Source organism: Hippocampus comes, unplaced genomic scaffold, assembly GCF_001891065.2.
Source record: "Hippocampus comes isolate QL1 unplaced genomic scaffold, H_comes_QL1_v1.1 scaffold22, whole genome shotgun sequence".
Lineage (NCBI taxonomy): Eukaryota > Metazoa > Chordata > Actinopteri > Syngnathiformes > Syngnathidae > Hippocampus > Hippocampus comes.
The window spans coordinates 160,975-172,998 of NW_017806175.1; the positions used below are offsets into that span (position 1 = coordinate 160,975).

General features: G+C 39.2%; 1 protein-coding gene across 1 annotated transcript in view; it reads left to right on the plus strand.

Moving 5' to 3' along the window:
* The window catches only part of cacna1ea (calcium channel, voltage-dependent, R type, alpha 1E subunit a), a 96,489-nt gene that overhangs the window by 16,959 nt on the left and 67,506 nt on the right, over window positions 1-12,024 (plus strand). The window contains exon 3 of the mRNA XM_019896459.1: window positions 9,017-9,286. Coding sequence (XP_019752018.1) covers window positions 9,017-9,286 — 270 coding nt within the window. The remainder of the gene's footprint in view (window positions 1-9,016; window positions 9,287-12,024) is intronic.

Below are 12,024 nucleotides of genomic sequence, written 5' to 3' on the forward strand. Positions count from 1 at the left end.
TGAGGTGCTCCGAATGGTGTACGTGGCACAGTTGTGTGATGATTAAAAGTGTTTTTTAGTTTAGTATTGGTGGTTTCTATAATTGCAATGTGGTCATGGTGGTAGGTATTAAGAGGTGGATTAAATTTGGTTTCCATTGAAGGCTCGGGTACCAAATGCATGGCCGGCCACTGGTGAAACTGTGGATGAACATTCCAAACTGTCAATCTTTGACAGTAACGGATTTGAGAAGCCTATCACGTTCTCTGTAGATACATAAAAAATGATTCGACAAACCGCCTTCTGTCTTTTAAATAACTCTCAACTCATTTGTGAGCAACACCTTTTACACCGTATTTATATGACTTGTTCAGTAATATTTCAATATTTCACGCCTTTTCAAGATCAACAAAAACACTGACTAAAACATGCTTCTTATCCTTGGCCGTTGAAATGTCTTCAGTTAATTCCATTACTGCTCCAGTAATGGAATTAACTGGCACTTAAAAATTAAGTGCCATAAATACTACAAAAACATGCTTTGTGAAGTATTTAAATAGGGTATTTCCACATCTTGGATTGCTCTTATTGCTGGGGTGGTCTGGAACGTAACACTTGCGATGGAGGAGGGAGTACTCGCCTCTCACCAATCTTCTGTCTGAGTTGACATCCCATGTAAACTGGCATGAAACACACATCATACTTAATATACTCCAGTAGTGGTGCCTTAATGCTTCTAGTTTCACATGTGCACCGGTCTGTCAAAGAGACTGCACTTCATTCATACAGGTTAAATGTCAATATTGAAGCTGTTTTGAGCCCTGCAGCAGTGTCGTCAGTGTGTCATGCTATTATCTTATTGGTTCTTTGTAGTGTTGTTTGTTTGTAGTGGATTCCATTCAGATGTTGTTGCTTTTATGGGCTGTACATAGTTTGTGTCCGTGGTCAGCATCAAAATCCACATACAGTATTGAACATTCCTCCAGGCTAATACACTGAAAGCCAGAGACATATTGTGTGTGTGCGTGTGTGTGTGTGTGTGTGTGTGTGTGTGTGTGTGTGTGTGTGTGTGTGTAGCGTGGCAGCAAAAACCGGACTTTATTGACTTAGCGGTGACCCCTAGTGGTGCCAACAGGAACTGTTGATATAATGCGCACTGGTGACGTCATGCGCCGCCCCATTCATGATCGTGGTCATCGTTGATGTCTTAATATGATTTGAACGTCACTGTGTTGAATGTGAACCCCCAGTTAGGCATTGATGATAACACAGTGGGATCGTTTCCAAAAGATGCTCTTGATGATGAATTACGTCACTGTCATCACATGATCATAACAACCACCATTGGCGTCCTACATAATTGAGACCCATTGCGAGACCAACAATGGCGGCCCACCCCAGCACCAACACACACGCCGATCATTTTCTTTATTATAAGCACACAAGAATTTTGATGGCCAGTTAAATATTCCTGGGCCATGGATGACCTCAAGTGGGGTTACATTAACTTGAGCTTGTCCCCCCCAGCAGTACCGTCCTTAAGTCCACAAAACCTAGAGATGTTTTTTGTTGTTGTTGTAAACACGGTGAATCCAAGAAAGTTGTCCAGCTGCCATCTGCTGAGAAATATCTTCACCAACATCGCTGGAGAATTTATATGAGGACATCGATCTGTGCTGCCAGGCCGACCATCAACAGACTTTTTATTTACTACAGATTTCAGGCTGCATTGTAGCGCTACTGTGTGGTGTCTGCTTCATCAAAGCTAAAACAGGCACTGAGCACAAAATCTATTGATTTGTTTTATTGGTGCAGTTATTCAAGATTAGTATTGTTTCACTTAATTTGTCATTGCACTTACTGGTGCAGTGCTAAACATTCAACATTTTGTGCATTGATCTTCAAGCTCCTCATGTCATGTAAATGTACAGTATTTCCCAAATGTATTTATGACGAAAAATGTAATTTATAAATCTTCCCATTAATGTGTGGTACAAAAGAGAGGGCAAGTAGTCATATTTCTTTTTTTTAAGATACCATAGACTTGAATTTAAGTTCTCAATTGAAGAAAAAATTAAGCTCTTTTAAAACACCCGCTTATTATTTAGGTTTATTATGTATTATTCCCATTAATGTGTGGTACAAAAGAGAGGGCAATTATTCACATTTCTTTTTTTTTAAGATAACATAGACTTGAATTTAAGTTCTCAATTGAAGAAAAAATTAAGCTCTTTTAAAACACCCGCTTATTATTTAGGTTTATTGTATATTTTTTATTTTACTTTTTTCAAGGTTGTTCCTGAAATCTTAATTTAAAATCTAATTTAAATCATATCAACGTAGTATTGTCTTTTGTCGCTAGAGGGAGTCATCTCATTTCTTTTGCCTGTTGCCTTGCTCAGCTGACTTCTTTCTAAAATGTACAAAATTAAACAAACATCAGTGTACAGTATTTAATTTTAAAAAGAATTGCATTCAATCTGCATGTGTTTGACGAACCCATTTAGTCGAGGTGTTTCAAACAATCGTCGTCGTTTCATTTCTAATTGTTCATCCTATTAATGCTCACTCATCTTTGCCCATTATGGGCACATGGCTTGCAAATAGAAGTTAATAATTAACTGCAAGTCACACATGGTTACGTTAAGCACCCATAACTGTCAATGCGTTAAATAAGTCTACAATTACCAATAAAAAAAATTGAAGACTCCAACAAGGTTCGTAAAGCTCAGTGAACCAAATAATTAGACACCGAGCTTTATTTTTACCACCTTTTGTTACAGCCGTATAACAGAATGGATTAAATTCATGTTGGCCCTGACAGTTTGACACAACACCCGATGACTTATTATATTTCGCATGATGGATGGATGGATGATGGATACTTTTTTTAAAGACTTTTCGAATGTCTTAATGTCAAAACAAGAAATTGACAACATTATTAATACCATTTACATGAATATCAAACTTGACCTCATACGGATCCTGTTTCCGTTGATCATACTTAAGATGTTTCTATAGACTCATTGTAGTCCACTAGTTGATTGGACATGTATTGGAAAGGCACAGATCTGTCCACAGTTGACAATACATGACAGAGCACAAACTGAGCAATAAATCGAGCAGCCGACACAGTTTGTGTTCAAGAACAAACTGTTGCATGCCCTCCTCTGAGCATGTGATGTGGTGGAACGGGGTTTAACTTCATACTTTGAGGAAAAGCCGTCATTCGACATCCGCATCCCGCGGGCATCGTATATAGGTTGTTTCATTATCATGTAGGTTTACGGCAGCAAATTCACGGGGCTCGGAAGAGAGGGCAAGTCAGTTGTGTTGCTAGGAAACTCGGAGGAGGAAGACAACAATAAGAAGCAGGATTCTGAGGTGGGTAGAAAAATGGGGAAATAGGGGGCAAATATAGAAGAGGTTAATAAACAAAGAAATTAACAACGAAGAGCGCAAGTGTATAGGGAAAAAATGAAGCCAAATACATGTTCTCACCATACCTCGAAGTTTATGATGTCACTCTGAAGCAAAGTGACAAAGCATATGCAAGGTCCTCTCATGTTCCAACCATTACCATCTCAATGAAGCTAAATATAGTCCAGTCCCCCCAAGCACCACCTTTAGCCCCTTCATGTGGCCACATCAATAGGTCTGCCTTTTGTAGCGGGCTACACTCTTGTGTTTGGCCAAGCTCCGTCAATTCACCGTCCAATTTTGGCCACGTTTTGGGGGAACTTTTCATGGCAGCGAACCATTCGTCCAAATGACAGATGTTGACATTTTAAAGATGGTACGTTTGGGGGTTTGTGGGAGAATAGTATTAAAAATATAATGTGATGTGAGAAGTATTGGCACCTAGTTTCAGCAGATTATGTTTCTCTTTTTTCATTCTATTCGGCTCAAGGTGCGGAAGCAAAATCAAAATCAATTTATAATCCTGATAGTTTTTTTGTCTGTCTGCCAGCGTTCCCGTTGGCTGAATCTGCAGGACAATTTATATTGTATTTTTGTTTTCCATTGGATCACAATTCTCTTCAAGTGGTTGGTATCTAAAACCAGGAGAAGTACGGCTAATCTTTTTTGAAAACTTTACAGTATCTTCATTGACAAATAACACCAATTGTCTTACATTGTGACTTGATAGCTGAAATACATTTGTAACCTGGTCACCTTATCCTGCTCCTCGCTAAAGCTAGCTACTGTACCTGGGGTAGGCTCCAGCTATAGAAAATAATGGCACTGCTCTGTCTTAATTATAAAGTAGGTATTAAATGTATTATGCATAATCTGGTGGTAGTATGAATTTTTAAGGGAAGACAAGGAATGTAAGCTTTTTATATAATCGCATTTCATACACAAGGCAACTCAGTGTGCTTCGCATTTACATACAAACCCACTAAAGATGTTTAAAAGCAAAGCAGAGAAAACAAAAGTAACTTTCCAAAATGACTAAAAGACCAAATACTGACAGCATATAAAAACCTTAAAAAAAGATCTAAAGACAGAATTCTAAAATGATCAAGACAGTCCAGTGACATTGATTTTAAAATCAAAGGCATGGGTTGGATGCATAGTTTTTAATCTGGATTCAAAAGCACTGACACTCGAAACTGACTTCACTTCCATTGGCAGTTTATTCCGCTTGCATGCGGCATAACAGTGAAATGCCGCTTCACCATGTTTACTTTGAACCGTGAAGGTCCATATTTATTTTTGTCATTTTCATTTTCCATCACATCATTTCGTATCTTTTACGATTCCAAATGCTCACAAACCTCTCTTTACCTTCACTATATGATAATCTGTTGATGGAATCAAACCAAAGTACAGGAAGCTTTGTATTGACCGCTATATGCAATAGGAGTCCTAATTTAAAAAATGGTTGATATTTTTTATTTCATCATTGTTTGCAAGGTGCGTCAGAAAAATTCAAGGACTCGTATAGTGACCGACAAACGAATGTGGCTTTGGAAAGCCAAGTTTTAACCGATGTACTGTTTGCGGCGAAGTTAACAAAGCCACATTTTTTTTTTTCTAAATTGAGGAGTACAAAGCAGAAGGAAATACACATTTCGGAGAATGTCGTCTCCAGTGCTGCTTCCAATATGCGTCTGAGGAGCAGGAGCAGATTTACTCAGTTTGACGCAAGGAGGGGGGAGAAAAAATTCAATCATGTATTCTTTGGAGAGTTGCTGACAAGGAGAGCTGGAGCTCATAATAAGTGAAACCAATATCTGAATGAGCAAAACAAAGAATAGCAGACATGCTCTTGTGACTCATTGCTACTTTGTTCAAACCTCAAGTGGATTTTTAGGATTCGCTCTGTGTATTTGACGCCTGTGTGAAATTTGACAGAGGTTGATTGACTCCATATCAAGTAACTGACCTTTGTTTATTTTTGCGGTACAGATTAAAATGCTGTATTTTATCTATCTTTGCATCAATTTCAATTTAGATTGTAGCCTACAAGTGCACACACTTAAAAGTGCTGTATTGAAAGTAACCCAAATCGGGTGAAATAGCTGCAGCGGTGGGTCCAAAAGGGACAGAGTTAATGCTGGGTTTATTTATAGCAAGCACATTAGGTCAAAGATTTGAACCAGCATGTTGTGCTAACCAGTTGGCCACTGTGCCACATCTGAACACCGTGTTAGATATGATCAAAAATGAATGAGGCTCCTCTTCTAAAGGTTGGCCACCTGCGTAGTCTAATGAGCTCCAACACTCGATGCATGAAATAATATGCCTTTAATGCTCCATGATGATTGAAGCTGTTCGGGAGGTCATAATGTAATCATCTACTATTTTAATTGACCATTCACACAGAGATACGTTTTGAACACTTTATGATTCCCAAAGGACAGTGGAGTAAAAATAATATTTCAAATCATATTAAACCTGATCATTGCTGATTGACGTGTGTACCGAAATGTATTAGATTTCCAGATGTACCTTATAAAGTGTTTGAGTGTTTAAACAAATAAACTAATTAATCAGGTGTTGCAATGTAGCCTATTGATAATTTGTTTGATAAAGATACATTCATGAATGAATAAAATTACTGAACTGTATATCGAAGCATCCAAGTTGCCTTGTATCGCAATATATTCTCATGAAATGTGGAACGAGGATACCTATTTTGCACCTTTCCCCTGTGTCGTCGCTATGGAAACTACTTTGACAGCGGGTTCGTATACACAATGTGAAGCTCAAAAAAACTTTCCCGATTAGCCTTAGCTGAAAGGGCCAGTTTTTGAAAAACTGACCAAGTTCAAATCAGGCAAGAAATAATCAGCAATGAGGTTAAAGCATTTAAAAGACATTGTCAGATGCAACGATGGAGTGACATTTGTGCTCGGTGGCCATCAGTTGTTTTAAAATGGGCAGACCATTTGTAGATGAGGTGGGGGGGATGAAAGTTCAAATGCATATTTAAAATATGTAAAATAGTTTTCAAAATAATTTACTCAGTTCTCTCTATCTATGCTTCCTGACACCATGTATATATATATATACACCTGTATATAATAATAATTATTTTACTCACATTATTTTAATTACAATTAGTCCATTTTAAAAGTACATCAATTAAAAAAAAAACATGAAAACAAAATCTTCTGCTTATCTGCACAGCGTCAGCCTCATCCGTGCTTGTCATCATGTCCGCCACGCAGATGAACATGTGTTGACACCACACAAACACACACAGATACATTCCTTCTTTGACGTCACAACTTTGTGTCAAACCCCATCCTACCTGTTAAAATATACAAGTGACAAGACCTGCAGTTTCGTTAACAGTCACATAGTTTTATTCCTTTATCTGTTTTCCATAGTACCTGTCACGGTTGTGGGCAACTGATTGCAAAACAAAACAAGAAATAAAAATAAAAATCTTATTTTGTTGTGAATTGTATTTCAGAAAATATTCAGTGGAGCCCTCACAATTCATATGTGTTCATTTAGTAAAGTCCAAAAACAGTTGGGTCAAAAATAACCCAAACAGTTTTCAGAAAAGATTTACGAGTGTGTATGAGCGTGGTTGCAGAATGAAATATAAATTTGCGGCAGGGAGACGGCATTTTCACAACCTCACATCTATTCAAATTGATATGATTACCTCCAAAATTTCGCAGTGTATGACACAACGGCTTAAACACACCAAAGTCCCATTCAGCTGTCAGAAAAGGCCAATTTGTTATAGCAAGAGGTAGAAAAAATCGACTCCAACAATCAATATGCATGGAAGAGGCTACAAATGCTTTGCTCATTGCCAATTTCCCCAGGATGTAGACATCCTCCATAGTCCTTAATCATTCCCGTCGGCAACACTTAATTACCATAATAACCTCTTCACCTTTCAACCAAAAAAAGCTGCGAGTGCTGCACACTCTCAGCCTGACATGAGGACAATGTAGCGCGATCCTTTACTCTCATTTCAATTACACTTGCATCCCGGGGGACCTGTTGTGGATGGTGTTCCTCTCATCTACCTGCGAGGAAAAAGTCATATTCCATTTTGAATGTTGGCGTGCTAACGAGGAAGAGGCCACAGCAACTCTGAAATTAGCCACCTGTGTCTTCTCTGCATGTACTGACGTGAATCGTTAGAGATAAGTGATGACAGATACAGTAAAAGTCATATTTTATTATCAATAAAAGATATGAACACAATAATACATAGAATGTTTTTTTTTGTTTTTTTTTGCTGATGCTACACCAATAATGATAACCTGTAACCCGATAACATGCTTGGCTGTCCACTGTAGTAACCGTTGTCCCCCAAAGGGTTAAAATACGCCCTCAGACAAAATGTACTACTTTCCTATTTAGATAGGAATTTGCTGCCATCTTGTGGCATCTTTAGGTGTTTCAAAAAGAGCACAAAACACAAATGGGTACGTTTTTCAGCAAATAATGGAGGATCACGAATAGTGTACCATTCATGGTTGGGGATTACTGTGGCCTACATTGTGATTTCATTCCTCAATCAAAGCTGAATGTTTTTTTTTCCTTTTCTTGTCTGATGTTATATGAATCAAATATTACCATTGGAGTGGCACGGTGATCGATTGGTTATCACGTCGGCCTCAGAGTCTAAAGGCGCAGGGTTCGATTCCGGCTCTGGCCTTCCTGTAAATTGACACACAATTAATGCTGTCATTCACATCGTTAAGGAAATAATAAGTGATTAATTCCTTGATATGCGAGCTGTGTTCACTATGCAGAATTGAATGTAATATATTTGCAATCGTAACATCTTGGTTTTATTTTATCTGTTGTTATTTTATTTATTTTTTTAAATGTATTTTTGACATTTGGCTTATTGTGGTCTCGTGTATGCGGTGTAAAAAAATCAAACAACCTCCTCACGTCTTTATAGAACATCCAAAGGTTTCTTTTGCATTGGGTCTTCATGTACAGTAATTGTTTGCATATTCGTTGCTAAGCCAAAGTGCATTTGGATTTTGGACCAGGGAAAGTGGGCGTGATGGTAATTTGCATGAAGACACGTCGTGCAGGTCCCGTCTCCTGATTTTTTTTTTTTTTTTTTTTTTTGTGTGTGCGCGTAGAAAGAGTGCAGGAGAGGTGGCTTCCCTCCCTGCCAATGCATTTCGTCTCGCTTATTTTGGGGGAGAAATGCCAAAGTTTATTTCTCTTCCAGTGCGTTTTGGGCACGAGGTTAGTTCAAATATCTTCAACTCGATGTGACCTGTTGCCGCTTCTTACGGATTTTTAAGGGTGCGCGTGGATTTTGAACGCGCGTGCGTAGGATACGTTTTGGTTTTACGCACAGCAGTGGAAAGTGGTGTGGTCAACTTGCTGCTTTAATTTTTTTTCTTTTGACCGCACGAAAAGACAAAGCTGAAGATGTTTTCGTGTCTTTTTCTTGGCGGAAACTAATAATGGACTGATTGGTCACGGACAGCAATCGAGCGCAGCACCGCGCCCTTTTTAATCACCTCGATCCGACTCATCCCTCCCTCATTGCCTGCTTCTTCCTCGTCCTTCTTCTTCTTTGCCTGGACAGAATGGCCCGCTTCGGTGACGACGTTCCGGTCTTGTTGAGCACCGGCGACGGCGGCTCGGACCGCAACAGGAGCCGCGATGGGGCGGCCGCGTCCACAGGTGGCGTGTCCCCCGCAGCCTTCAAGATGACCAAAGCGCAGCGTGCCCGCGCCATGGCCTTGTACAACCGAATCCCCGTCCGGGAGAACTGCTTCACCGTCAACAGGTCTCTCTTCATCTTTGGGGAGGACAACGAGGTCCGCAAGTACGCCAAGAAAATCACTGAGTGGCCATATCCTTTTATGCTGCTTTGAAAGCGTGACAATGTCCGAACAAAATCATTAACTACTACAAACTGGTCCAAGAGACAACACAAACCATGCGTAAGATTCAGCACCGGTATTGCATCGACACTTTATTAGGTACACACGCACACTCTGATGGGATCCACTTTGACCCAAATTGACCAGGCTTGTCAAACATATTAATGCGCATTTTTAGCGCGATATATCGAACAATATGTCAACTACTTTATGAAGAAATAACTGATTAAAGCTGTTGACAAGAGATGACGCAAAGCAACGCGTAAAATTCAGCACCATGGATAGCATGGACGATCGATCACACCGGCCACTTTATTAGGTACGCTTGCACGCTGTGGTGGGATCCACTATAGGAACCAAACACCCTTCTTAAACATAGTGATGCTCACTTTTAGAGATGTAGCCTGCACTAATATAAGAATACTCATTGTGGTTGTATGATTGCGGTGGTGTCGGTCGTATTAGTTTAGGAAGTGAATTTAAGGAGTGTACACACACATGCACATAATCACAATGTGCCATATGAAAAAAACTAAAATGTATTGTGGATGGTGTTCTGTTACCATTGATCCATTTTCTATTTTACTTACGCTCACTCCGGCCGTGGGTGAGCTGGAGCTTATCCCAGCTGACTTTAGGGGAGAGATGGGGAACTGCCTGGACTGGTTACGCCACATTGAGTCACTCACACCATTTGTTTGACACAGGTTTTTTTTTTTTTTTTTTGGTTTGGGACTGGCATTGGATGGGAAATGAATCTTTTTTTTTGCAAGCAAACCAGGAAATTTGCAAATCTTGACCTATAAAAATGCATTATTTTTGTTTGTTTTTTGTTTTTTGACCTAGTGGGTTTGGGACTGGCATTGGATGGGAAATGAATCTTTTTTTTTGCAAGCAAACCAGGAAATTTGCAAATCTTGACCTATAAAAATGCATTATTTTTGTTTGTTTTTTGTTTTTTGACCTAAAATCCCACCAGATTTCGATCGATGTGCCTTGTTCTTCTGTTTCAAAGCTATGGAATTATGTAAAGTCAATGTTTTTGTCCCCCTCACCCCACCCTCGCAAAAGTCAGCGGGAATATGCTTCAGCGCACCCACGATGAGGATTTTAAATTTATAGGAATAACTTTTTCACCACTAAAATAAATGCTGAAATATGAAGTGACATTCAAATCCAAATACGATCAGAAGTTTATTCTAGTGTAAGAATAACTCATAATGACTTTATTATAAGACGCATGTTTTTGGCTGGTCTGCATCATTGTCGTAAAAATGTGTTCACGTTATTTAGTGATTGAACGTGAGGGAGCAAAATACTCGGAAATATTACAAACAAATCTCCACTGTTCAGTTCTTCACCACTGCAAATACAACCCATAAGAATTACTTCCGGGATGAGGAAAGCATCTATTTGTCGGTCTGTCTCTGTCTGTCTCTCTATGATATCTATCCAGCTGATGTATTTGTGTACATTAGCAGGCTTCTTCCTCTTTCCAATGGTCAAATGGGTGGTGCCATTATGATTCTGCAGGGTGGATGCTTCCATTGTGTGCATAGTGACTCAGTGAAAATAAATCCTACACAGCTCTACAGCGCTTGCTTTACGGGTTATATACAATGCCTCAAACACACAGCCGCTCCTTTGGAGAGTAGATTATTATTACATTATATATTGGTGTGTATTTATTCCTTTTTACTACCCTTGAAGCAACTTTATTATTCCATCTGTGATCACATGCTAATCGGGATTGGTGTGCGTGCGTGTGTGTGTTTCTGGTACAGCTCGCCAGGTGTCCGGACCAGGTGTGGCCTTTTGTCCACTATTGTTGTGCTCAAAACAGCAGCCTTGTGAATAACTGAATGGCCCGCTACTGGCTTTAAAAAAAAAAAAAAAAAAAAAAAAAAAAGCATTCTGTTGTGAGCTGTCATCCATTGTTGTTTCCTCTGAATTTCCCCTTTCATCGGCATGTTTAAAAATAGAGTTCAAATGTATACTAATCAACAGGCAATGAGGAAAATGGTTTTGAATTTAACGCGATTGTTTTATCAACCAATGAAAGTATTTGCGCCATCGTCACAATATCATTTTGCTTTAAATCAAAGTGTTGTATACGCTGTCGTGACAGACAAGCACACTGACCAACGTGCAGGTTCATGTGCTACCCGGGAGGGAGTGTCCTGTTTCATCTAATGAGCTCTCCTGTGCACGATGAACAGATATTAAGAAGAATTATATGGAACGATATCTGATCGCTGTGCCATATACCATTGACACTCACTGTATGATACGGTTAGCTCATACATTTAAAATACATTGCTTGCTTACTTGCTCTACTGTTCTCCTTACACTATTATACACCCTTGCAGAGGCTACACCTCCTTTTGCGGTACAGTATTACCAAAATCCAAAGAATAAGGAAAGCGCCTATTTGCTCCCAATTTACTCAAGCTCCATCTTTGCTACACGTGAGACTCAGATCGCCCTCGAGAGCAATGATGATTGCCAATATTGGCTTGGTGATAATATATGGACCCCTATGGGATCGACACATGTTAGCTTTGGTCCAAATTTAAATAGTGTTCCTTGAAATGAATGAGTGACATCTTCAGATCTTTTTTTTCTGAAATAGGAGTGAACATAATTATATGACTTGTTTTATTCGACATAATTAGGCATATGAGAACAGATCTGTCTGTGGGCAAGG